The following is a 24,438-nucleotide window of genomic DNA, read 5'->3' on the forward strand; positions in this document are numbered from 1 at the left end:
TCACAAAATTCCTCTCTACAACAGTAAATTTAATAAACTAAAAAGCCTGAACACAAATTGGTAGGGTGCCAGCCTCCTAGTCAGAAGGTTGCAAGTTGAGCTCCATCGCCTGTCTGTCAACAAACCCACTTGTCTTACTTGAGCATCATCTTAAGCCAGGCAACATATTTCAGACCCTACTGCTAATGGAATTTAACTAATATTTACTCCCAATTGCCTGCTCATTTCTGATTCAAACTGTGGGTGCCTGCTTTGCATAAATTAACAGATAAATTTAGTACAATAGCAATTGCATTTCAATATTACTATTAATTTCAAAAATATACAGAGTCTTGAGATTTTGAAAACCATCCTGTCATGCATGCTACTGAAATAACATTGTTCTCCCTCTGGAGGCGCTGTTTGTTGTCTATGCAGTTCATTTTGTACAATGATTTCCTGTTCATAAGTTTTTTTTATATCATTTCTTGCGCGGGTTCTGTTGGATCTCTTTGAGCAAGCATGGTAGAAGGACATCCATCTCCATCCACTCTCTAGTTGCCCTTGAAACAACAACATCTGTGAATCTTAAGCTTTCTTTATATTGGTAAACATGCAGTAAATGCATGAATGAATGAATGAATGATAAACATATTTCCTTCATCGCTATTAAGCTATCATTGCACCATGAGCTTGATCTAGTGCGTGGCATAGTTGATAGATGATAGTTGAGAATAATTGGTAATTCAGTATATTCAGACAATTAATGTGTGTTTTACTTAACTTACTGCAGTTTCATGAAGTCTTCTTACTAAAACCCTAATGAAAGCTTACAGCTCAGGTGATTTTTGAGAAGATGTTAAAACTTCCTGCCTAGCTTTGTAACGCAATACATTGCAAGGGCAGTACAAATATGTTTAAGGCTCCAAAGCATCCACATTTGTTGTAATAAAGTGGCCAGAAATATACACACCCCTAATATGCCCTGGCCAAAGTTTTATACAGCTGCAACGTAACTTCCCCGTTTTGATGAAGCCAAATATGCTGTACATCTTCCTTACTGCACTATTTGTGTTGCCATTCTCAAAGTGCTATGGACTTGCACCCCAAGATCACTCTGTGCATCAGTACTGCCATATTTAAGTTCTCGAAGTACAACACGTCACACTTAACACACAAAATGCCAGAGGAACTCAGCAGGCCAGGCAGCATCTGGGGGGGAAAAAGTACAGTCGACATTTTGGGCAAAGACCCTCAGTAGGGCTGGAGAAAAAAAGATTTAAAAGGTGGGGGAAGGGAGAGAAGCACAAGGTACTAAGTGAAATCGGGAGGAGGAGGAGCAGGGATGAAGTAAAGAGCTGGGAAGTACAGGGCAGGTGGAGGGGGAATCTGATGGGAAAGAACAAAAGACCAGGGAAGAAAGAAAAGGAGGGAGAAGCACCAGAGGGAGGTGATGGGCAGGAAAGGAGATCAGGTGAGAGAGGGAAACGGGGTGAGGGTAGGGGGGTTGTTGGGAAGCATTACTGGAAGTTCAAGAAATCGATGTTCATGCTGTTAGGCTGGAGGCTACCCAGACAGAATACGTGTTGTTCCAGCAACCTGACAGTGGCCTCGTACTGAGAGATCCCACCTATTCAGGTGGATGGAGCGTGGGTGCTCAACAAAGCAGTCTTCCAATCTACTTCAGAGCTCACAGATATAAAGGAGGCCACAACCAGGAACACCAGACACAGTATTGATCCCAACAGACTCACAGGTGAAGTGTCACTTCACATGGAAGGAACGTTTGGGGCCCTGAAAGGTAGTGAGGGAGTAGGTGCAGGGGAAAATGTAGCATTTGTTCTGCGTGCAAGAATAAGTGCCAGAAGGAAGATCAGTGGAGAGGGAAAAATAGACAAGTAGGTAGCAATCCCTGAGGAAAGCAGAAAGTAGGAGGGGGAGGGAAATATGCGCTTGGTGGTGGGATCCCTTGGAGATGGCAGAAGTTCCAGAGAATTATGTGCTGGACGCAGAGGCTGATGGGGTGGCAGGTGAAGACAAGAGGAACCTTATCCTTGCTAAGATGCCGGGAGGTTAGGGGAAGAGCAGAGAAATGAAAGAGATGAGGTTGAGGACAGCATTAATGGTAGAGGAAGGGGAGCCCCTATCTTTAAAAAAGGAGGATATCTCCTTTTTTTCTGGAATGAAAAGCCTCATCCTGAGAGGAGATGTGACAGAGACTAAGAAACTGAGAGAACATGCACTTGTATTAAACTCCATCAATCTCTCTGTCCATATTTCCCATCTGGCCTATATCCTGTTGAATCTTGACAACCTTCTTCACTATCCACAAATGTCGATTTTTGGGTAAGCATATCATATATTTCAAAAAAGGGCTAAAACAAAAAACAAGCTCTTTATTCAAAAGTTGTCAAACAAATTTAAAACTAATTCAGAGGGGGAAAAAATGCTTTGCATCCATGCTAGACTTTCATGCAAATATACCCAAAACTTGCTTTTGGTTTGGAGCATAAAAGGATAATTAGTCAGATAATAGAAAAATAGCTGAACTGAAAGCAATCATAGCTTCACATCACTAGCCAAGGTGGAAAATTGATCATATTCTGTGTGAAGATGTGAACAGAAAGCACAGTTTCTAGAATTATCTCTTGTTTAAAAACAAATTTTCTGCAATTGCTCAGCAATTAGAATGTACTCCAGAAATTAAACAATTCTAATCATTTACAAGCACATGCCTTCATTCATTCTGGAATGCCTCCTGGCAGCATCAGAATACATTATGTGGAAGTCTGAAAACTGGCATTTCTCGCTGAAATTTTGTTACATTCTCAGTGTAACTTATAGCAGCAGGTCCCAACATAAACTCTATTGCTGCAATATATGACAACAGCACTGTCGCTACATACATGCAATACCATCTAAAATTAGCTTGCCTGTGATGTCAGCTTAAAGTCAAAGCATTAAAGCTACAGTACTTGGTTTCAAAACCTATACAGCAAACCACTGAAATCTGGATGTCACCAACATTCTATTCGCATATTACTAGAACAATTTGTTCACTAAATAACATTTAGTGGCTCACAAATAACATGCAGCATCCTGTAAACCACCACTCAAATATTTCCCACAGGACTTCTGGTCTCAACTTCAAACCCATTTCTAAAGCCAATTTATCAGAAAACTTGAGGATATTCCTCTGTGAAGCTGTAATGACCAAGATAATGCTGTGCAAAAACATACTAGAAAACAGCATTTCTAGTACAATTTACCTTTTTAATTCCATCCACCTAAATATATATTCTGAGCTGTTCAGCAACGAAAAGTCAGACACTCTCCAAGTATTTGAATTTTACAGAACATTAGAACACTGATACTTCAGTACTGAATAGTAACTAATGTATGGCAAAATGCAAATGAGATTAAAATAATGCTATTAGCATGTCAAATTGATTTGATTTTTAAAATGGTCAGGCAAAGCCTTCCTAACCCTTACAGGATTTGCAGATTTACAATAAAAATAAAGACAACTAATTGAAATGAAAAATCCAGAAATCCAGAAAAGCTATTATGAAAACAACTCACACAAAATGCTGGTGGAACATAGCAGGCCAGGTAGCATCTATAGGGAGAAGCACTGTCGACGTTTTGGGCGAAGGGTCTCGGCCTGAAACGTCGACAGTGCTTCTTCCTATAGATGCTACCTGGCCTGCTGTGTTCCACCAGCATTTTGTGTGAGTTGTTTGAATTTCCAGCATCTGCAGATTTCCTTGTGTAAGCTATTATGAAAGTTCAAATTAAAACAGCAAAGCACTACAAGTGTGCGATACTTTGGATTTGCAGCATCTGCAGATTTTCTTGTGATTTTGAAGCACTTTAATGGACAGAAACCTCTGCAAAATTCAGAATCTTACGAAAACAATGTGACATGCAACAAAAATTTTATTACAGCTAGGCTTCCAGGACTATGTTCAATTGGACAAATAGAGGAATTCAGTTTAGGGCCAAGTCAGTTGAGAGCGGGGTCAATAGCTGGTTAAAGCAAATTAGGAACAAAGGATACAGAGCAGGAGGCCAAAATTAGAGGAACACAGCAGCTCTTGATGGAGGAACGATGCTAGACAAATGATATTGGGAACATCAAACAGGAGGACAATCAGAAACTGAACAGTATCTCTCAACCAGCAGAGATAAATGAGAAAAATTAAACTGGTGAATTAGCATATCGTCAGTGGTACTGAAGTACAGTGAAAATTTTTGTAACAGACCATAAGACATAGGAGCAGAATTAGGCCACTAGCCCTACTGAGTCTGCTCCACCATTCAATCATGCCTGATCCTTCTTTTTTGTCCTCCTCAACCCCAGTTCCCAGCCGTCTCACCGTAACCTTTGATGCCATGTACAATCAAGAACCTATCAATCTCTACCTTAAATATACCCAACAACCTGGCCTTCACAGCTGTATATGGCAACAAATTACTCAAATTCACCACACTTCGGCTAAAGAAATTTCTCAGCATCTGTTTTGGAAAGATGCCCCTCTGTCCTGAAAATGTGCCCTCTTGTCCTAGATTCTCCCACCATGGGAAAAATCCTTTCCACATCTACTCTGTATAGGCCTTTCAACATTCAAAAGGTTTCAATAAGATCCCCCCTCATACCTCTGAATTCCAGCGAGTACAGACCTAGAGCCATCAAATGTTCTTCATATGATAACCCTTTCATTTCTGGAATCATCCTCCGGAATCATCCTTGTGAATCTCCTCTGGACTCTCGCCAATGTCAGCACATCTTTTCTAAGATGAGGGGCCCAAAACTGTTCACAATACTCAAGGTGAGGCCTCACCAGTGCCTTATAAAGCCTCAGCATCACATCCTTGCTCTTGTATTCTACAATTGAATGCTAACATAGCATTTGCCTTCCTCACCACCAACTCGATCTGCAAATTAACCTTTAGGGTGCTCTGCACAAGGACTTCCAAGTCCCACTGCATCTCAGATTTGTGGATTTTCTTCCCGCTTAGAAAATAGTTTGCACATTTATTTCTACTACCAAACTGCAAGACCATGCATTTTCCAGCACTGTATTTCATTTGCCACTTTTTTTTTACCCATTCTCCTAATCTGTCTAAATCCTTTTACAGCCTGTTTCCAACACTACCTCCCCCTCCACCAATCTTCATATCATCTGCAAACTTGGCAACAAAGGCATCTATTCCATCATCTAAATCATTTATATACAGCATAAAATGAAGTGGTCCCAACTCCGACCCCCGCAGAACACCACTAGTCACTGGCAACCAACCAGAAAAGGATCCTTTTACTCTCATTCGCTGTGTCCTACCAATTAGCCAATGCTCTATCCATGTTAGTCACTTCCCTGTAATACCATGGGCTCTTAACTTGGTAAGCAGCCTCATGTGTGGCACTTTGTCAAAGGCCTTCTGAAAGTTCAAATATAGATCCACTACATGCCCTTTATCCTACTTGTAATCTCCTCAAAGAATTCCACAGGTTCGTCAGGTGGTATTTCCCCTGAAGGAAACCATGCTGACTTTGTACTATCTTGTCTTGTGTCATTAAGTACTCCATCACCTCATCCTTAACAATTGACTCTAACATCTTCCCAACCACTGAGGTCAGGCTAACTGGTCTATAATTTCCTTTCTGCTGCCTTCCTCCTTTCTTAAAGAGTGGAGTAGTATTTGCAATTTTCCAGTCCTCTGGCACCATCCCAGAGTCCAATGATTTTTGAAAGATCATTTCTAATGCCACCCCTTTCAGAAACCTCAGGTGCAGTTTATATGGTCCAGGTGACATATGTACCTTCATGTCTTTTAGCTTTTTGAGCACCTTCTTTCTTACAATAGTAAGTGCACCCACTTCTCTTCCTTCACACACTACAACATCAGGCATTCTGCTAGTGTCTTCCACAGTGAAGACTGATGCAAAATACTTTTAGTTCATCAACCATCTCTTTGTACCCCGTTATTATTTCTCCTGCCTCATTTTCTAGCAGTTCTTTGTCCTCTCTCATTTTTAACATACTTTAAAAAACTTTTCCTATCCACTTTGATATTATTTGCTAGCTTGCTTTCATATTTCATCTTTTCCCTTCTAATCTTTTTTTTTAAGTTGACCTCTATAGGATTTTAAAAGCTTCCCAAATCCTCTATCTTCCCAGTAATTTTTGCATTGTTGTATGCTCTTTCTTTGGACATCCCTGCCAGCAGCTCCTTCCAATTTACTTTGGCCAACTCTTCTCTCATACCACTGTAATTTCCCTTACTCCACTGAAATACAGCTACATCAGACTTTACTTTCTCCCTACCATATTGTGATCACTGGTTCCTATGGGTTCTTTAACCTTAAGCTCCCCAATTGCCTCTGGTTCATTACATAACACCCAATCCAGTATAGCTGATTCCCTGGTAGGCTCGATGACAAACTGCTCTAAAAAGCCCTCTCTTAGGCATTCAACAAACTCACTCTCTTGAGATCCATTACCAACCTGATTTTCCCCAATCGACCTGCATGTTAAACTCTCCCATGACTACCATAACATTGTCCTTTTGACTCCCCTTTTCTATTTCCTGCTGTAATCTGTGGTCCACCTCCCAGTCGCCGTTGGGAGGCCTGTATATAACTGCCATCGATGTCCTTTTACCCTTGCAGTTTCTTAACTCAACCCACAAGGATTCAACATCTTCTGATCCTATGTCACATCTTTCTACTGATTTGATGCCATTCTTTACCAGTAGAGCCACACCACCTCCTCTGCCTACCTTCCTATCCCTCTGATATAACTTGTAACCTTGGACATTCAGCGCCCAACTACAACCATCTTTTAGCCACGATTCAATGATGGCCACAACATCATACCTGGCAATCTGTAACACTACAACAAGATCATCCACCTTATTTCTTATACTACATGCATTTAGATACAACACTTTTGAGTACTGTATTTGCTATCCTTTCTGATTTTGCACTCCTGTTTTGATACTCAGCCTGGTGGCTGCAACTAAGTCCCATCAAATGCCTGCCCTTCCTGTCAGTCTGACTGCACACTGTCTTTACTTTTTTTGCCATCTGTCCTACCCTGAGTCCCTTCACTCCTGTTCTCACCCCCCCCCCCCCCCCCCGCCAAGCTGGTTTAAATTCTCCCCAACAGCTCTAACAAACCGTCCCACAAGAATATTGGTCCCCCTTGGGTTCAGGAGCAACCTGTCACTTTTGAACAGGTCATACCTCCCTCAGATGAGATCCCAATGATCCAAGAAACTGAAGCCCTGCCCCCTGCACCAGCTCCTCAGTCACATATTTATATGCCAAATCATCCTATTTCTACCCTCACTGGTGCGCAGCACAGGCAGCAATTCAGAAATTACTACCTGGGAGGTCCTGCTTCTTAGCTTTCCACCTTGGTCTCTATATTCTCTTTTCAGGAACTCATTGCTTTTCCTTCCCATGTCATTAGTACCAATATGTACCAAGACACTTGGCTGCTCCCCCTCCCTCTCCAAAATGTTGTGGATGCAATCTGAGACATCATTTGGGACACAACATACTATCCACCTGTCCTGTTCACATCTACAGAATCTTCTGTCTGTTCCTCTCACTATTGAGTCCCCTATCACGACCGCTCCCTTTTAATCTGTCTTTCTCTTCGGCACCACGGACCCATGCTCAGTGCCTGTAACCCTGTCGCTGTGGCATTCTCCCAGGAGGTCATCCCCAACAAGTTATCCAAAGCGGTATATTTATTTCTGAGGGGAATGGCTACAGGAATGCTCTGCTCTAACTGCCTATTTCCATTTCTCCTCAGAGTCACCCAGGCTACTCGCCTCCTGCAACTTCGGGGTGACTACTTCCCTAATTTTGATCAATTATCTCCTCACTCTCCCCACAAGCCAAAGGTCATCCAGTTGCTGCTCCAGATCCCTAACGTGGTCTTCAAGGAGCTGCAACCGGATGCACTTCACGCAGATATAGTTCCCCAAGAGACTCCAGGTCTCCCAGTTCTCCAACATCTGGCATTAAAAAAATACTATAGCCATTTAAATGGTACAGTTAGGGAGGAAAAAAAGATAAAAAGGAAGCCTTAACAGATGCTTTACACAAAGCCAACACCTCTTTTGAGCAAAAGCCTGTCGGTTCTAGTCTCGCCACTGACCTACTCCTGCCAATAGCCACTCTGCTTATCCCTTCTGTACTTTTTATTTGGTTCGTAGAAATCTGTTGATGCCGCTGATACAATGATCAAATGCCTGGAAGTTCTCTTTTTGAATAACCACCGCCAACCTGCGAGAAAGACCCCTTCTTCATAGAGCTCTGTTGATGCCACTGATGGGCCCCGTACAATGGACAAACACCCAAGAAGTTCTCTTTTTAAATGCATGCTATCCTTACAGACTATTTCATTATAAGTGTTTGTAAATAGAATGGAGGAAAAAGTGTTAGTTACAGAGAAAGTGCAGTGCAGACAGACAATAAGGTAGATTGAGAGCTCAAAAGTTCATCTTATCAAACAAGTGTTCCATTCAACAGCAGAAGGGAATCTGTCCTTGAACCTTGTGGTACACGTTATCAGGCTTTTGCATCCACTGTCTGATTAGGTGGTCTGCTTTACTGAGGCAGTGAGAAGTACAGACAAAATCAGTGAAGGGGAAACTGATTGGCGAGATGCACTGAGCTATGTCATTCAGGACTCACCAAGGTATGGACAACAGTGTTTTAAATCAGATGAAGTTTAAGTGTGAGGGAAGCAACAAAATTCAAGCATAGGGGTTTCTGCAATACACTAGCTTAGGTAGAGGCTAGGAAGCTAGAAAGAGTTATTAGACGTGAAAACATGCAGTTTTAGTAATGGATAACAAACAGAATTTAAATAAGTCAAACTGCAGTTTGTAACATCTTTGAATTAAATATTCTGACATCAAAATGATTCTGATACCTCAAATGCTTCAGATTACTCTGAAATCCCAGTTCAATGGGTGATGATCTCTTTCCCTCCTCAATTCAACTGAGGAAGTCTTTTCCATACCCAAACAGAAGACCGACATTAATAGGCAGGAATATGTTAACTGTTTATTCTCAGATTCTCCCATCTCTCTTTTCACAAAAAAACAGCTTTCTATTTTCCAATCTGAACTTCTTGTACATGCCCCATTAAAGCCACAATTCAACAACTTTCTTCCCCAAAATTTCAAATTTCAGAGTTCATCTTCCTAATCTTGTGCTTTTAAATTTCAAGTTCAGTATCAACTACTTCACCAACCTCTTTGTCAGTGACCTGATCTGATTCTTGGAGGCTGTGAGAAAAGAAATTCATCTCTAATTAATGGTACCAAACTTCAGTTTCAACCACCAATGTAGTACTCAGCCTCAACATTTAGTTTCACTTAAGTTAATTCACCCTAAATATTGTTGATAGGTACAACCAGCAGCAAATTATTTGTCTAATTGGCTTTTTTCGCCAGAGGTCATCGTTTGACTATAGATCATAGTTTTAGATCAATACACATCTTTTAGCGACAGCAACACTGAAGAACCAAGAATCCCAAAAAGATCAAATAATTTCAGCATATTTCCTGGAAAATGTTTATTGAAAAAGATCAAAAACATTATTCAAGGAACACAAACATCTAGTGCGTCTATAATACCACAATGGTACTAAGAGCAATCTCAGAAGTTGTCTCTATTATAGCTACAAGCTCCAGACAATAATTGACTGACAAATAGCCTTTACACCTTTTCTACTGAACATACCTTACAGCCAAACAATATTGCAGAAATAAATGTAATCTCCAGTTGATTCCATCTGATAATATAAAACTGGACTCTAAAACAGCATTTTCTGCTGAAGAGCAATGGGTCAATCAATGAGAGGGTTAATTACAGCCTCAACAGGATTGCAAATCTACATTTTTCAATTTAATACTTTATAAAGTTGAAGTTCCTACAAAACAAAGTACTAATAACTATTTGAGGGCAAGAAGGCCACTTCAATGACCACATTAATCCATGCTCAGATCTTCACTTTCACTTCATATGGAAATGACATTCAATACTACAATTTCCATATGGACAAAATGTTTTTGATAACCAGGGAAAAGAAAATCTCATGACAGAGAAATCAATCCATCTTGAAGTCCCTGGAGTACTGATCTATATATACTACGTACTGCTAATTTCACATGCTTTAATGAAATTCCAGCTGAGTTAGTGAAAAAACAGACTATGCATAATACCATATAATCAAAAAACATGATCGTTGATGTTTTGAGTGCACTCAAGGGCCAGTTCAGAATATACAAGAACCTAAAGAGGGATGGAGTAAGTCCTTGCTAAGTTGTATGACTAGCAGTCAAAAAAAAATCACAATTTGAGAATAATACTTTTGACAAATTTCAGGTATGAAATAACTCTCCTGCTGATCTATAAATTAGTACGAATGCCCAAAAGACTAGAAGAGGGTGCTAAAATAAAAACAAAAAGGTTTCAATGTGTTCTGGAGATCACAGGTCACATAAAGGCTGCAGAGGATATTTATTCTTCCTGCAGTTGCTTACAGTAATATTCCATCAGGTTCACCCTAACGGCCTGAACAGAATTCTCAACATAATGCTTGATGAGTTTAAAATATTAAATAACAATGAAACCCAAATTACACGTTTTTCTCGAAATAATCCTTGTCTTGTTAAAGGAAAATCCACGATCAAAGTTGGAACTATAATGATCAAATACAATGTAGAAGATTAAATACATGTAACTATTTTCCCAATGCAAGTTGACAAGAGTTCATGTCAAGAGCATTTGACATCACCAAGACCTTTTAATTCCAGCATCTCTCACCATACTGATCTCATCCCAGGAAGAAAAAGAGGCATCCCAGCCAATACTCCATATATGTAGAAAGATGGCAGCAACCTGACATCTCCCTAAGAACGTCCAAATGTCTCAAAGGCTATATTAGACCTCACCCATGACTGCATGTATTAAAATGTGAACTGATTGGAAGGTTTTCAAGATTACATAATATATAAAAGTGTGCCATTGAGTTAAATGTGGGGAAGACAGAAAAAATAGAAGAATTTAATGGAGTAAGATTTCATTTGACTTCCTGCAAATCACATTTTATTTCAATATAATGGCGAAAATACCAGAAGTGATTTCTAAGGGCACCAGAACACAATTCTAAAACTGCCACACAGCAAATATTCTTCATTTCAGAACATAAAATTGGATTAATAACCTGAATACTTCATTATACCTATTATATATGACTGGAAATTTTAAAAGCAATCACGCAAAACAATTACTGACTCCTTGATTAATTTACAAGCTTAAATCTGTCCAGATTTCTATCAAGATTTGAAAAAGTAAATTACATTGCCATACTTTTGGAGTGTGTGCCGACATGTGACTGTTGTTTAATTAGTAATAAAATATTACTTTTACTAATGAAAGGTCATTTGCTTTCAAATACCTTTGAGTGATTTAGAAGATTGAATACATTGCTCGACGTATGAAAATAAAACAAAACATTAGACAGACTCCTGGTTCTTAATTACAGCAATGCACACTAACATTTAAAGCATGGAAAGGTACAGGTATGACTTTTGAAAACAGAGCAAGAAGCTCTAGCCTACTCAAATTAACTGCTGAAAATTAAAGCCTAGTCTTATGCCATTCAAAGGCATTCAATTCTCAACCCAGCTCCAAGTTACAAACATATTGCATAAGTCAAACCTGAATACCCCCTTCTTGGCTTCCCTGGATATCAGCAATTTCAAAATTCTGGGGTAATATTGGCAAGACTTGTTGTCCCAACTCTACCTTTTCCCAGAACTAAGTGAGTTGCTGAACCATTTCCACAAGACCTTAAGACATAGGAGCAAAATTAGGCTATTTGGCCTATCGAGTCTTCTCTACCAATCAATCATGGCTGATTTATTTTCCCTCTCAACCCCATTCTCCCCATAACCTTTAATGCCCCTACTAATTAAAAAATTAAAATTAGAAAACTCTGCTTTCTAAATATGCCCAGTCAGTTGGCCTCAAGAGCCACCAGTAGCAATGAATTTCAGATTCATCACCCTTTCCCTACAGAAATTCCTCGTCTGTTCTAAAGAAACACCTTCTATTCTGCAGCTCTGACGGTAGACTCACCCACTATTTGAAATAACATCTCAATGTCCACCGTACTATATTCAGGACCTTCAAAGTTTGGCAGGTTCCAATGAGATCCCCTCCATTGTTCTAAACTTCAGTGAGTACAGTCCTAGACTCATCAAATGCTCCTTATACATTAATCCTTCCATTCCTAGGATCATTCTCATAAATCTCCTCTGGGCCTTCTCCTATGCCAGTACATCTTTTCTTAGATATGGGGCCAAAAACTAACCAATAAGCTCCTTTGACCTCACTATGTCCTTGTGCAATTAGATCCTTGATTTCCTCGCTTGCAAATCCCAGTCAGCTCAGATTGGCAACATTTCAACGATTTCCATCAGTACAGGAGAACCACAAGACTGTGAGCTTAGGCCCCTGCCCAATTCGCTTTACACTTATGACTGTGTGCCTAAACACAGTTTCAATGCCATATTCAAGCTTGCAAACGGCACCACTGTCATAGGCCAAATCAAAGGTGGTGATGAGTCAACATATAGGAGGGAGATTGAAAATCTGGCTGAGTGGTGCCATAACTTCTTACTCAATGTCAGCAAAACAAAAGAGCTGATTATTGACTTCAGGAGAAGAAACCAGAGGTCCATGAACCAGTCCTTAAGAGGATGAGAGGTGGAGAGGGTCAGCAACTTTTTCCAAAGGACCTGCCATGGCCCAGTGCGCAAGTGTAATTATGAAGAAAGAATGGCAGTGTCTCTACTTCCTTAGGAGTTTGTGGAGATTCTGCATGATATCTAAAACTTTAACAAACTTCTATAACTACGTAGTCGAGGGCATATTGACAGGCTGCACCACAACCTGGTATGGAAACAAAATCCTACAAAAAGTATTGGATACGGCCCTGTCCAACACTGGTAAAGCCCTCCCAACCACTGAGCACATCTACATGAAACAATATTGTAGGAAAGCAGCATTCATCATCAGGGAACCCACCACCCAGGACATGCTCTTGTTGCTGCTGCCATCAGGAAGGTGGTACAGAAGCCTCAGCGTTCTAACCACCAGGTTCAGAAACCATTACTATCCTTCATCCATCAAGCTCTTGAAACTTCACTCCGCATTCATCACTGAAATGTTCCCACCACGAATGGACTCACCTTCAAGGACTCTTCACCTCACATTCTTAATTTTTATTGGTTATTAACTTACTATAATTTCTTCATTTTCTACTTGCACAGTTTGTCATCTTCTGCATTCTGAACACCCTAACTGGACAGTCTTTCATTGATTCTGTTCTGGCTATTATTCTTATAGATTTGTTGAGTATGCCCATAAGAAAATGAATCTCAGTGTTGTATTTAGTGATATAAATGTACTTTGAAAATTTTGCTTAAACTTTGAAAATTACTCACAATATTTTAAATGCATAGAGTCAGAGTCATAGACCACTACAGCACAGAAAGGGCCTTTCAGCCAAACCATTAATCTGCCTAGTTACATCGACCTGCATCCAGATCATTGTCCTCCATACCCCTACCATTCATGTATCTACAGGTGGACCCCGCTTTTCGATTTATGACAACTCGCTGTTATGAAAGACTTACATTAGTACCTGTTTTCGCTAACCAAAGAGGATTATCACTTTTATGAAAAAAAGGACACCCGCTTTATAAGTGTGTTTACTCCGAGAAAGACTACAATGACAGTGAAGCCTTGTGAGGGCAGTTGTTTGCGCATGCATGTACAAGCGTACACGTGCGTGCGTGCCGATTTTTTTTCTCCAAATCGATTTTGGTTCACTGCCTTCCCGAGTTTGATAAGTGAAACTACACCGTACCTACAATATTTCTACTTTATATAGGGTGTAAATTTATTTTATCATTCCTGCTTTTATTATATGTTAGTGTTATTTTAGGTTTTGTGTGTTATTTGTTTGGATTTGGCAGGTTTTTTTTTGGGTCTGGGAACACTCAAAATTTTCCCATATAAATTAATGGTAATTGCTTCTTTGCTTTATGACATTTTGGATTACAAACAGTTTCATAGGAAAGCTGTACCTTCGGATTGCGGGGGAAACCTGTATCCAAATGTCTCTTAAATGTTGAAATCAAACCTGTATTCACCACTTACAGTGACAGCTTGTTGCACATACTCACCATCCTCTGAGTGAAGTTCCTCATCATGTGCCCCTTAAATATTCCAGCTTTTACCCCTTAATGCACAACTTCTGGATGTAATCCCACTCAACATCAGTGGAAAAAGCCTGCTTGTATTTACCCAATCTAAACCCCTTAATTTTGTATTTCCATCAAATTTCCCCTCAATCTTCTATGCTCTAGTCAATAAAGTCCTAACCTATTCAACCTTTCCCTTTAACTCAGGTCCTCAAGTCCTTGCAACATCTTTCCTAATTTTCTCTGCAATTTTTCAATCTTATTTACATCTTTTCTGTATGTAGGTGACCAAATCGTCACACAACACTACAAATTTGGCCTCACCAACATCTTATACAACTTCAATAAAACTTCCCAACTCCTGTACTCAATGCATTGATTTATGAAGGCCAATATGCCAATAGCTTTCTTGATGACCCTATCTACCTGTGACGCCACTTTCAAAGAATTATGGAGCTGTGTTCCCAGATCATCCTGTTCTACTGCACTCCTCAGTGCCTTATCGCTCACTGTGTAAGACCTACCTTGGTTGGTCCTTCCAAAGTGCAACACATTACACTTGTCTGCATTAAATTCAATCTATTATTTTTCAGCCCATTTTTACAGCTGTACCAGATCTCATTGCAAGCTTTGATATTCTTCCTCACTGTTCACCACACCATCTGCAAATTTGCCTCCAGTCAAAGAGGCAACCATCTATACCAATCTCTGGTTTCTCCCACAAAGCCAACATCTAATGCAATTTAACAACCTCATCTTGAACAAGCAACTGAATCTTCTTGACCAGCCTCCCATGAGGGACCTTGTCAAAGACCTTGCTAAAGTCCACATAGACAACATCTACTGCCTTGCTTTCATCAACTTTCCTGGTAACTTCCTCAATAAACCCTATATGATTGGTTAGACATGACCTACTACGCACAAAGCCACATTGACTACCCCTAATCTGTCCTGGTCTATCCAAATATTTATATATCTGGTCCCTTAGAATGTTTTCCAATAACTTTCCCACTACTGATGTCAAGTTCACCGGTCCATAATTTCCTGTCTTATTCTTAGAGTCCTTCTTAAACAACAGAAGATTAGTAATCCTTCAATGCTCGCACACCTTACCCATGGCTAAGGATGTTTTAAATATCTCTGCTAGGGTCCCTGCAATTTTTGCATTAGACTCCCACGAGGTCTGAGGGAACATCTACAGGTCTTAGGACCTGTAGATTTATCCACCCTAATTTTCCTCAAAACAGCAAACTCCTCCTCCTCCTCTGTAATCTGCAAAGGATCCATGACCTCGATGTTGCTGTGTCTCATTTCTATAGACTCTGTTTCTGTCTCCTGAGTAAATACAGATGCAAAAAATCTATATAAGATCTCCCCCATCTCTTTTGGCTCCACACACAGATCACTGCTCTGATCTTTTTGCTCTTAATAAATAAATCTGTAGAAGCCCTTAGGATTCTCCTTCACCTTGTCTGCTAGAGCAACTTCATGCCAGCTTTTAGCCCTCCTGAGTTCTTTCTTAGGTGTACTCTTGCATTTCTTATACTCCTGAAGTACCTCATTTGTTACAACGATTGTCTCTGCTGCGCACCTCCTTCTTCTTAACCAGGGCCTCAATATCTCTCAAAAATCATGGCCCTTTAAACGAGTTGTCTTTTATTCTGACAGGAACAGATAAACAATACTGTCAGGAAGTTTCACATTTGAAGGCCTCCCAGAAAACCTGTCCCAATCCACACTTGCCAGATTATTTCTGATAGCGTCAAAATTGCCCCTATGCCAATTTAGAATCTCAACCCAAGGAAATTACCTTACCTTTTCCATAATTACCTTAAACTAATAGCATTATGATCTCTAGATGAAGAGTGTTTGTCAACTCAAACTTCTGTCACCTGCCCTCTCATTGCCTAATAGGAGATCCACTATCACACTCTGTAGCTGGGACTTCTGTATACTGATTCAGGAAACTGTCTTGAACACATTTGACAAATCCTTTCCCATCCAGCCCTTTAATAGTGTGGAAGTTCCTGTCAATAAACAGAAAGCTAAAATCATCTACTATCACAACCTTATCTTTCTTGCAACAATCTGCAATCTCTCTACAAATTTCCTCCTCTAAATCCCATGGACTGTTTGGTGATCTCTAATACAGTCCCATTTACGTGGCCATACATTTCTTATTCCTCATTTCTACCCATAAAGCCTCATTAGATGAGCTGTCCAGTCTGTCCTGTCTGAACACTGGCATGACATTTTCCCTGACATAACACCACCCCTCCCCCTTTAATCCCTCCGACTCGAACGCATCTTAAACAACAGAATCCTGGAACACTGAATTGTCAGTTCTACCCTTCCTGCAACCAAGTCTCACACTAGTGTCTACAATGCCATAATTCTACACTCTGATCCACGCCCCAAGCTCATCCACCCTTCCTACAATTTTCCTTGCATTGAAATCTATACAGCTCAGAACATCAGTGCTACTATGCTCTACCTTTTTATTTCTGACTATGCACGTAGGCTTAATAACATCTTACATCATGACCACTCCACTAACTGTTCTGGCACTCGCGACTCTAGTGTAACCTCCTCTGTCCCCGCCCCCCAAATAAAGGTATTTGGACCAATCTCAACATTACATACTTGATTTCATATTCTAGTTGTCTTGAAATTAAAGCTAATATTGCATTTGCCTTCCTGCAAGTTAATCTTAGGGAATCCTGTACTAGGGCTTCCAAGTCCTTTTACACCTCTGACTTCTGAATTTGCTCCCTATTTAGAAAATAATCTATGCCTTTATTCCTTCTACCAAAGCGCATATTCTATCAGCCATATTTTTGTCCATTTTCTTGAATCTGTCCAAGTCCTTTCTGCAACTCAAAGTAGTTACAATCAAAAAGTAAAATCTAGACTGAATTGGGTAAGAATGACAAGATTTTTTTCTATGAATCATTAATCTATCAGTCTCCTATCGACCACATATTCACAACAATCTGGTAACACACGGTAGTTTTAATTCCTGAAAATATTACTCAAAATTAAAATTTGCTCATTTATGCAAATTCAAATGCATAAATGTCCAGGTGGCAGTCTAACTGACTAATAATGAAGTAATCTCATTTGAGCTCAATTTCAGCCACAAAGTATAAATAGCTTGTGTCCATCTAAACTGCATACAGCACTTTAGGTCTGAGAAACCAAATCAGTTTTGCCTCGTCTTCATTTAGCCACTCATGACCAATTATGGTACTCTGAGTAATGTCACAAAAGAATAAAAACAGGTACAGAAAATTAAAAACAAACACAAGTCTGCAGAGGCTGGAAATCCAGGTCTCGGCCCGAAACGTCAACTGTTAACTTTTTTCCATAGATGCTCCCTGATCTGTGTTACAGGAAATAAAAAGCAACATTTTACACTACAAGCGCACTCACACACCAGGTAAATTAAATCTCAAAAAGTTATGTTATTTTAACTAAATAAATATTTCAAATACTCAAGGCTTTAAAGTGTTTGGTCCATACTATTTGAAGTTAACAGATTCACAGATCTTATAATGAGTTGAAACTGTCAATATTACAATCTAGCTATATAAGGAATACCATTTGGAACAAATTTGCGAACATCCACATGAACTTAATTTTTTAAGTCCTCAACTCTCTTACAATTATTTTATCAATAGCTCCAAAACCCCTGACAAGACCAATTATACAATTTCATGTTCAAACGCTAATTCAGAAAGTTTATGAAAATCAAAGCTGTAGGTTGCAGTAAATCAAAATTTAAAAACAAAACAGTTTCAAACTGAAACATTAACCAGAGGAAAGAAAAAGTCAATGTTTTAGTTCAAAATGTTTACTGTTTCGTTCCAAAATTTCTGCCTAACCTGCTGAGTTCTTCCACTATTTTGTGTTATTTCAGAAAATTTTGTTTGTACAATAAAATGTTCTGTGGTTTCAAGTACCACGGACTTGAACATAAAAGTTGACACTAGCAGTCTGATTTATTGCTGAAAGATTACAGTCAGTAATGAATGAGACATCCTCAAGAGTATGCTAAACATTCCATGACAACTTTTCAAAGAGGATGAGAATTACCCTTGGTCCTTCTTCCACTATTTATTCTTCAAACATGAAAAATGTACAATTGACAATTTACACACTGCTGTTCCTTGGAGGGGATTGCATACAAACTGACTATCAGATTTTCTCCACTGAAACAGGAGCAAAACTTTAGTAGTTCATTTCCAAAACAAATTTTGGATCAAAGTCTTATAGAGTGAGCTTGAGTTTACTATCCATGTGTTAATCCGTGAGCTAATGCACTTAAAGACAAAGAGATGCGAATTAAGTACAGATGAATTCCATTAGGTACCTTATGAATTACAAAGGGCAGCGATTTTCCACTGCTATGCTGGGTAGCATGTCAAACTAGCAAGTACTTGTACCTCTCCAAATGATTAGCTTTTGAAGGCAGCACAGACCAGTTCTCTTCCTACAGGATTAATAAATGGAAGACTGTCAAGGCACAATGATATTTTGGGGAAACAATGCTTTGTAAAATATTCAAAGTACTGCGAGAAAATGTTTGTCAAATGATACATTACACAGGCTCAAAAATCATAATAAAGCATATTCAGAAGGTATCTGCAGAAAATAGCATGCTTTAAATTAAAGCTTGGTTAGCTGACAAGTACTCAAACTTAGCTCCAGTAGGTAACAGTATACTGCTTTTACAACCTTGATTACTAAAAGGAAATGAACATTCACTTTTTGTAAAATGGGGAACATTAATAAAGAAAAGAAAATGTTACACTCAAGGCTGCCAAGACTTCATGTACAAGAAGTAGAGTACTGAATTACCAGCCTGCATAGCCAATATGCCAAAGTGACTAAAAATACAGTAAACAATTGCAATGGCAAACCCATCAAATGTGCTTTTTAATTATAGAGGATATAACATTTTTTAAAATTTGATGAGGTAATGGCTGATCTACACCATTTCCTATCCCCGATTCCCTTAAATCTTTAGCCTTGACATCACTCCAGCCAAAAATTTAACACCCCTATGTGAAAATACTTCTCTTCATTCAATACTAAAATGACTTGGCACTTCTTTTTGAAACTTTGGCCCTTAGCTCTCGACACCAACCAGAAATACTCTCCCTCTGCAAAGTTAAGTCTTCCAAATACTTGGTTTATTTTAATGAGCTCACCTCATTCTCAAATTAACAGATTATCTCTCCAAACTTCCCCTTCATACGTGAGGCCTGCCATCCCAAGAAGCACTCTAATGAATCTTCCTTCCCTCTATAACAAGAATACCATATACTTTCCCTGTCAAGAGGCCAAAATTGTACTCCACTCCAGGCTCTAATTACCTTTAGCCTTCCATTCAAATCATCATGCAATGAAGGACAAAAGACATCTGCCTTCCTGAATGCCTGCAGGACTTGAGTTAGTTTTCACTGACTTTGTACATCAAAAATATTAAAAATACTCAGTACTTTGTTATTATTTTCCTAACAAGAGCGGGTAACCTTTCATTTTCTACATTGTACTCCACCTGTCTTGAGGCTGCCCATTGACAATGTATACTTGAAGAATAGTTACATCTTCATCACTACTCTATTTAGGTTTAAATAGCAAAATCATCTTTATTGTCCAATATTAAAAGACTACAATTAATAAAATACAATTAATACAATTTGGCCAATATTCCTCAAGTCAAAGGTTATGGGGAGAAGGCAGGAGAATGGGGTTGAGAGGTAAAATAAATCAGCCATCACTAAATGGCAGAGAAGATTCGTCAGGCCAATGGCTCCTATGTTTTACAGATAGAAAGAACAGACCACAGCACCAAATTACAAAGGGTGAATGTCATACCGATGAGTACTGCACAGCAGCTTGGAATTATGACGTAAAACATAACAACCCAACCTTCCTTTGCCATAGTGAAGAGAAGCTTCACAAGCAGATATTTTAGCAATTAGCAGTTTCCAGCTAACAAACAGCAGCTTTTACAGGATTAGCCTCAAATCAGCAATCACATTAAGATAAATCAGAAATTTTAGATCACTAAGTCTTTCTGTAAACTTATCCTTCAGGTAGTTCACCTGAAACATGAATAACCAAGGCAAAGGTCAACCAAGTGACCTGCACTGTTCTGGAGTTAGGGTATATAGCAAATATTAATTTCACCAGCAACCAATCTTCAGACCTGAACATGGATTGTAGATTGAATTTAGAATGTAGCCCTGAACAATAGATTACCTGGAGCTTCAGAGTGGAGTTCACTGTCAACCAGACAAGGCTGATTAATATTCATTTTGGGCACCTGAAGTGTGGGTGCCAAAGAAGGTAGTATTTGAGAACTCTATGTAAATCAAAGGACGTGCTGTAAATACATTGTAACTATAGAAATGTTCTGCTGTTACATTTAATCTTCAGCATATAAAATATCACGTAATATTGGGTCGAGAAGGCCTCTTCCTCCATGAGTGTCTCAATATGATACCTGCTGCTCATTTTATTGAATAAAATACTTCAATATCCACTAGCTTCAGTGACTTTGTTCACGTCACATTTGGGGGCTTTTCAGGATACCTACGTGACCCATTGTATGGCCAGCAATTTCAACAGTCAAAGTGGCTCAGCATTCTTAAAATTAGCACTCTCACCTAGATCTGTTTGGGTCGGTGACTACTGGATCACAAGGTATCATGAACACAGCGGAGAGCTGAAATGGTAGATATGAAAATAGTGTGGTGTGTGTGTGTGCACGTCTGTTTACGTAACAGACTAAACATTTGTATGTTAATTTGGTGAGACAGGGTCATCAGTTGTGAAGGGTTGTTACTGACTGTTCAGGATGCCAGTGGAGTGCATGTTTACTCGTTCGAGGATCTGTACAGTAACAGATGTGTTTGAGAGTGTTTTTGCATGCTTTAAGAATAAATCAAACATTTAAATGCAAAGGAATACAACAGGCATTGAGTTCAGATGCAGATGAGTGGCAGATTGCAGAGTACGTACTCTGAGATTTCAAGTATGTACTGTCTAATTTTTATCCATCATTTATATTTTGCATAGTGTGGGAATTAGTGTGGACATATTTGAGGAGGGGTTATACCCAGATATATCTGTCGAGATAACATCGTTTGAGGTTAGGCAACGTCAGACTGAGGACCCTGACAACCCAAGCCAGCCCTTGACCTTGATTATGACCATCCATAAGCCCTTCATCCCCAGGAAGCAGGGCATTTTGTCAGAGTTGCCCTCGCTTAAGGTCACTTGTGGGAATGCAGAAGTTTGGTGATTGAAGTAAGTGATTGAAATTCATTTCATGCACCCTAAAGATATACATGTGTTGTTAAAAACAAAGTGCCCAAGGAATATGTGGGACAGGATGGCTCAGGGGATGTAGATGGTACATGGGCATCTACCAGGAACACCAGCAATAAAGGAAGATATAATTTCTTTAAGGGCAAAGTGTGGCAGCGACTGTGGAGAGGTGAGAGTAACTGGGAAACAATAATGTCAGTGGTTCAGACAGCTGACGAGCCTGACATGGATTATGCAAAATGCAAATAGAGTGTATGGAGAGTATGGGGCATGACACAGTCCTGCATCAAACACTATTTTGTTTGTTTAATTTTCTGATAATAGAGATTAATATCAGAAATGATTCCAAAACTCTGCTTCCTAACTATTTACATGGGTAAATGAAGTAGAAATTTGAAGCTTCCTACATGTACTGCTTTTGTGACAATGTTAGTTATGGCTGCTTTACAATCAAGATACTTTCCAAGGAGACTGGCAGGGTAACAGCATGATTCTATCCTGGAAAATAGGCAGCAGATTGGCTACATTTTCATGTTTGATTTTTAAGTATTGGTCCGAAAGGAAATCCCTGTCACTGCTCCAAGACCATCACCGCTTTTGTTGTAACACTATTATCAATAACAACATCACACATTGTTAACTTATTCACAAAGTTCACACCCCCATTCCAAACCCTAGCTGATTAAATACATGTTAAATTCAATCCATCAAAGTAAACTGGACTTGGGTTTTGAAACAAATGTACACCACAGCATCTTTTGCCAAAGGCACATCCACCTCTATCAGTAATTTTTTTTTAAATTACTATTCCTCAACTTTCAAATTAAACCAATAGGTATTTGAAATAAAACCTAGCAACGGAAGAGATTGGTGATGAATGGGCATAAAGATCCTAACTGTGAAAAGCAAACTTTTTAAAGTCTAATACATTTAAACAACCTTAGCTGTATCTGCATTACACTGTTGAGAAAACATTATGATAAGTGTATGGGATAAAAATATAAAGGTGTTTCATTTAGTGATTAAATCTAATTGAAACCAAAAGATTCGAGTGTTTGGGTGTTTCAATGCAATTATTCATTACTTCATTTAATTAAGCTTTAAGGGTGCACTTGAAATGAGTGATAATTACACTGCCAAAATCAAACACCATTTCTCATTCACCTTAATATTTAACAAATCTGGAGAATGCAACTGTAATCTGACACAGTGACCATACCTTTGATTAACAGTTAATTAGCATTGGAAACATTGATTACCAATTATAACTAACGTCATATTAGAAGACATTTCCACAGATGACCGGGGGAAAGTGGAATTCGAGGGATCGGGGGTGTGGGGAGGAAGGGACAAATGTGTTCCCAAAATGTTGTCTCAAGGAGCTTCTAGAAACCATGTAACAATTCACACAGGAGATCAGCAAAACTGATTGGAAGAGTAAATGCATAATCAATGCAAACTCTTTGCATGGTGATTAGTTTGTACATGTTAGAATGAAGGGATGAAACCCAAATTCTTCAATTGGTCAAGGTGTGAGAAATGGGATCCACAGGGATCTGTATTCTGGCTTCAACTCTTCATTCAAAGTACTTGGATATAAAGGTGTTTGTTCTTCAATGGTTCAATGCTTCTGTGGAATACTAAAAATTTACAGTTTATGCTAAATTAAAGTATTTTCTTACAAACAAAAAGGAAATTAAAATAATTTAGGTATATATGTATACAATCACTACTACCAAAAGTTATTAAGGTATACTAAAGGCTGACTGCACCATTTTCTCAGGAATGCAATAGGACTACCACTGAGATCAACACTGATTTTTTTTTTAAGAAATGACTTCTGAAAGATTATGAACAAAAAACAATACTTGAATATGGAAACAAAAAGCTTGAATTTTTTTCCTTTCTAGCTCCAGTCTTCCTAGTCAGAATCTGCTTTGGATCACATTTCAAAATATCATTGTTCTGCGGAAACTACAGCACAGAATCAAGCGTTTGGACTAAACCAGTTACACTTTTATTCAGTACTTGAATAGCCCATTCTGATTTGCAATATTCTTAGCTCCTTTACATCAATGAAGCATTTGTGAAAGGATGTTGCCTGTTTTTAATCACTAACTTAAAGGGGAGAAGAAACCCCATGAGCAATCACAAGTCTTACATTTGACTGTATAGTTACGGTCCTATCATTTCCAGGACAAGTGACCTTCCATGAGCCCCGGCCTAAAATGGACATGTATTTTAAAAATTATCATAATGAATATAATAATAATCATCTTAAATCATAAGATATATCACAAGATATATGCCATATGAAGTTAAATCAATAAGTTAACTGGATGAATCATATCACATATTGACTCTCACTGAGACAATAAAGCTTACCTGGTACAGAGAAATTTCCATCCGCCAAATACAAACCATCCTAGCCCTCGCTTTTTCTGCTTAACTCTAGCTCTTGGTAACGTATGGTAGTCACTCTCATCATTTTCAAAACCTTCTTCCGACATCATCAATGGCATCTCATCTAAACTGGATGACTCATCTTCTACTTGATACCTGTTTTCAAAAATTAAACAACGTTATGTTAGCACCATCAATAAATGCTGGATGTGGTATTAATTCAAATATACTAAGTGTTTGAAATGATACTTGGCTACAAGACAAAGCTTTAATATTGTATTAGCTCCAAGATATTCATATATGTACAAGTGTAAACAATGTAATGAATACTACACTTACAAACTATATCCTTTTCAGGCCCACTTTTAATTGAAATCTACATCACCTTAGTGCAGTTTGAAACAAGAAGTA

General features: G+C 38.9%; 1 protein-coding gene across 3 annotated transcripts in view; it reads right to left on the minus strand.

Moving 5' to 3' along the window:
- atp9b (ATPase phospholipid transporting 9B) overlaps positions 1–24,438 on the minus strand; it is a 321,211-nt gene that overhangs the window by 247,905 nt on the left and 48,868 nt on the right. For all 3 annotated transcript variants that reach the window (XM_059972582.1, XM_059972575.1, XM_059972567.1), the window contains exon 2: positions 24,010–24,183. In XM_059972582.1, the coding sequence (XP_059828565.1) occupies positions 24,010–24,183 (174 nt within the window). The remainder of the gene's footprint in view (positions 1–24,009; positions 24,184–24,438) is intronic.

This window comes from Hypanus sabinus, chromosome 1 (genome assembly GCF_030144855.1).
Source record: "Hypanus sabinus isolate sHypSab1 chromosome 1, sHypSab1.hap1, whole genome shotgun sequence".
Taxonomy (NCBI): Eukaryota; Metazoa; Chordata; class Chondrichthyes; order Myliobatiformes; family Dasyatidae; genus Hypanus; species Hypanus sabinus.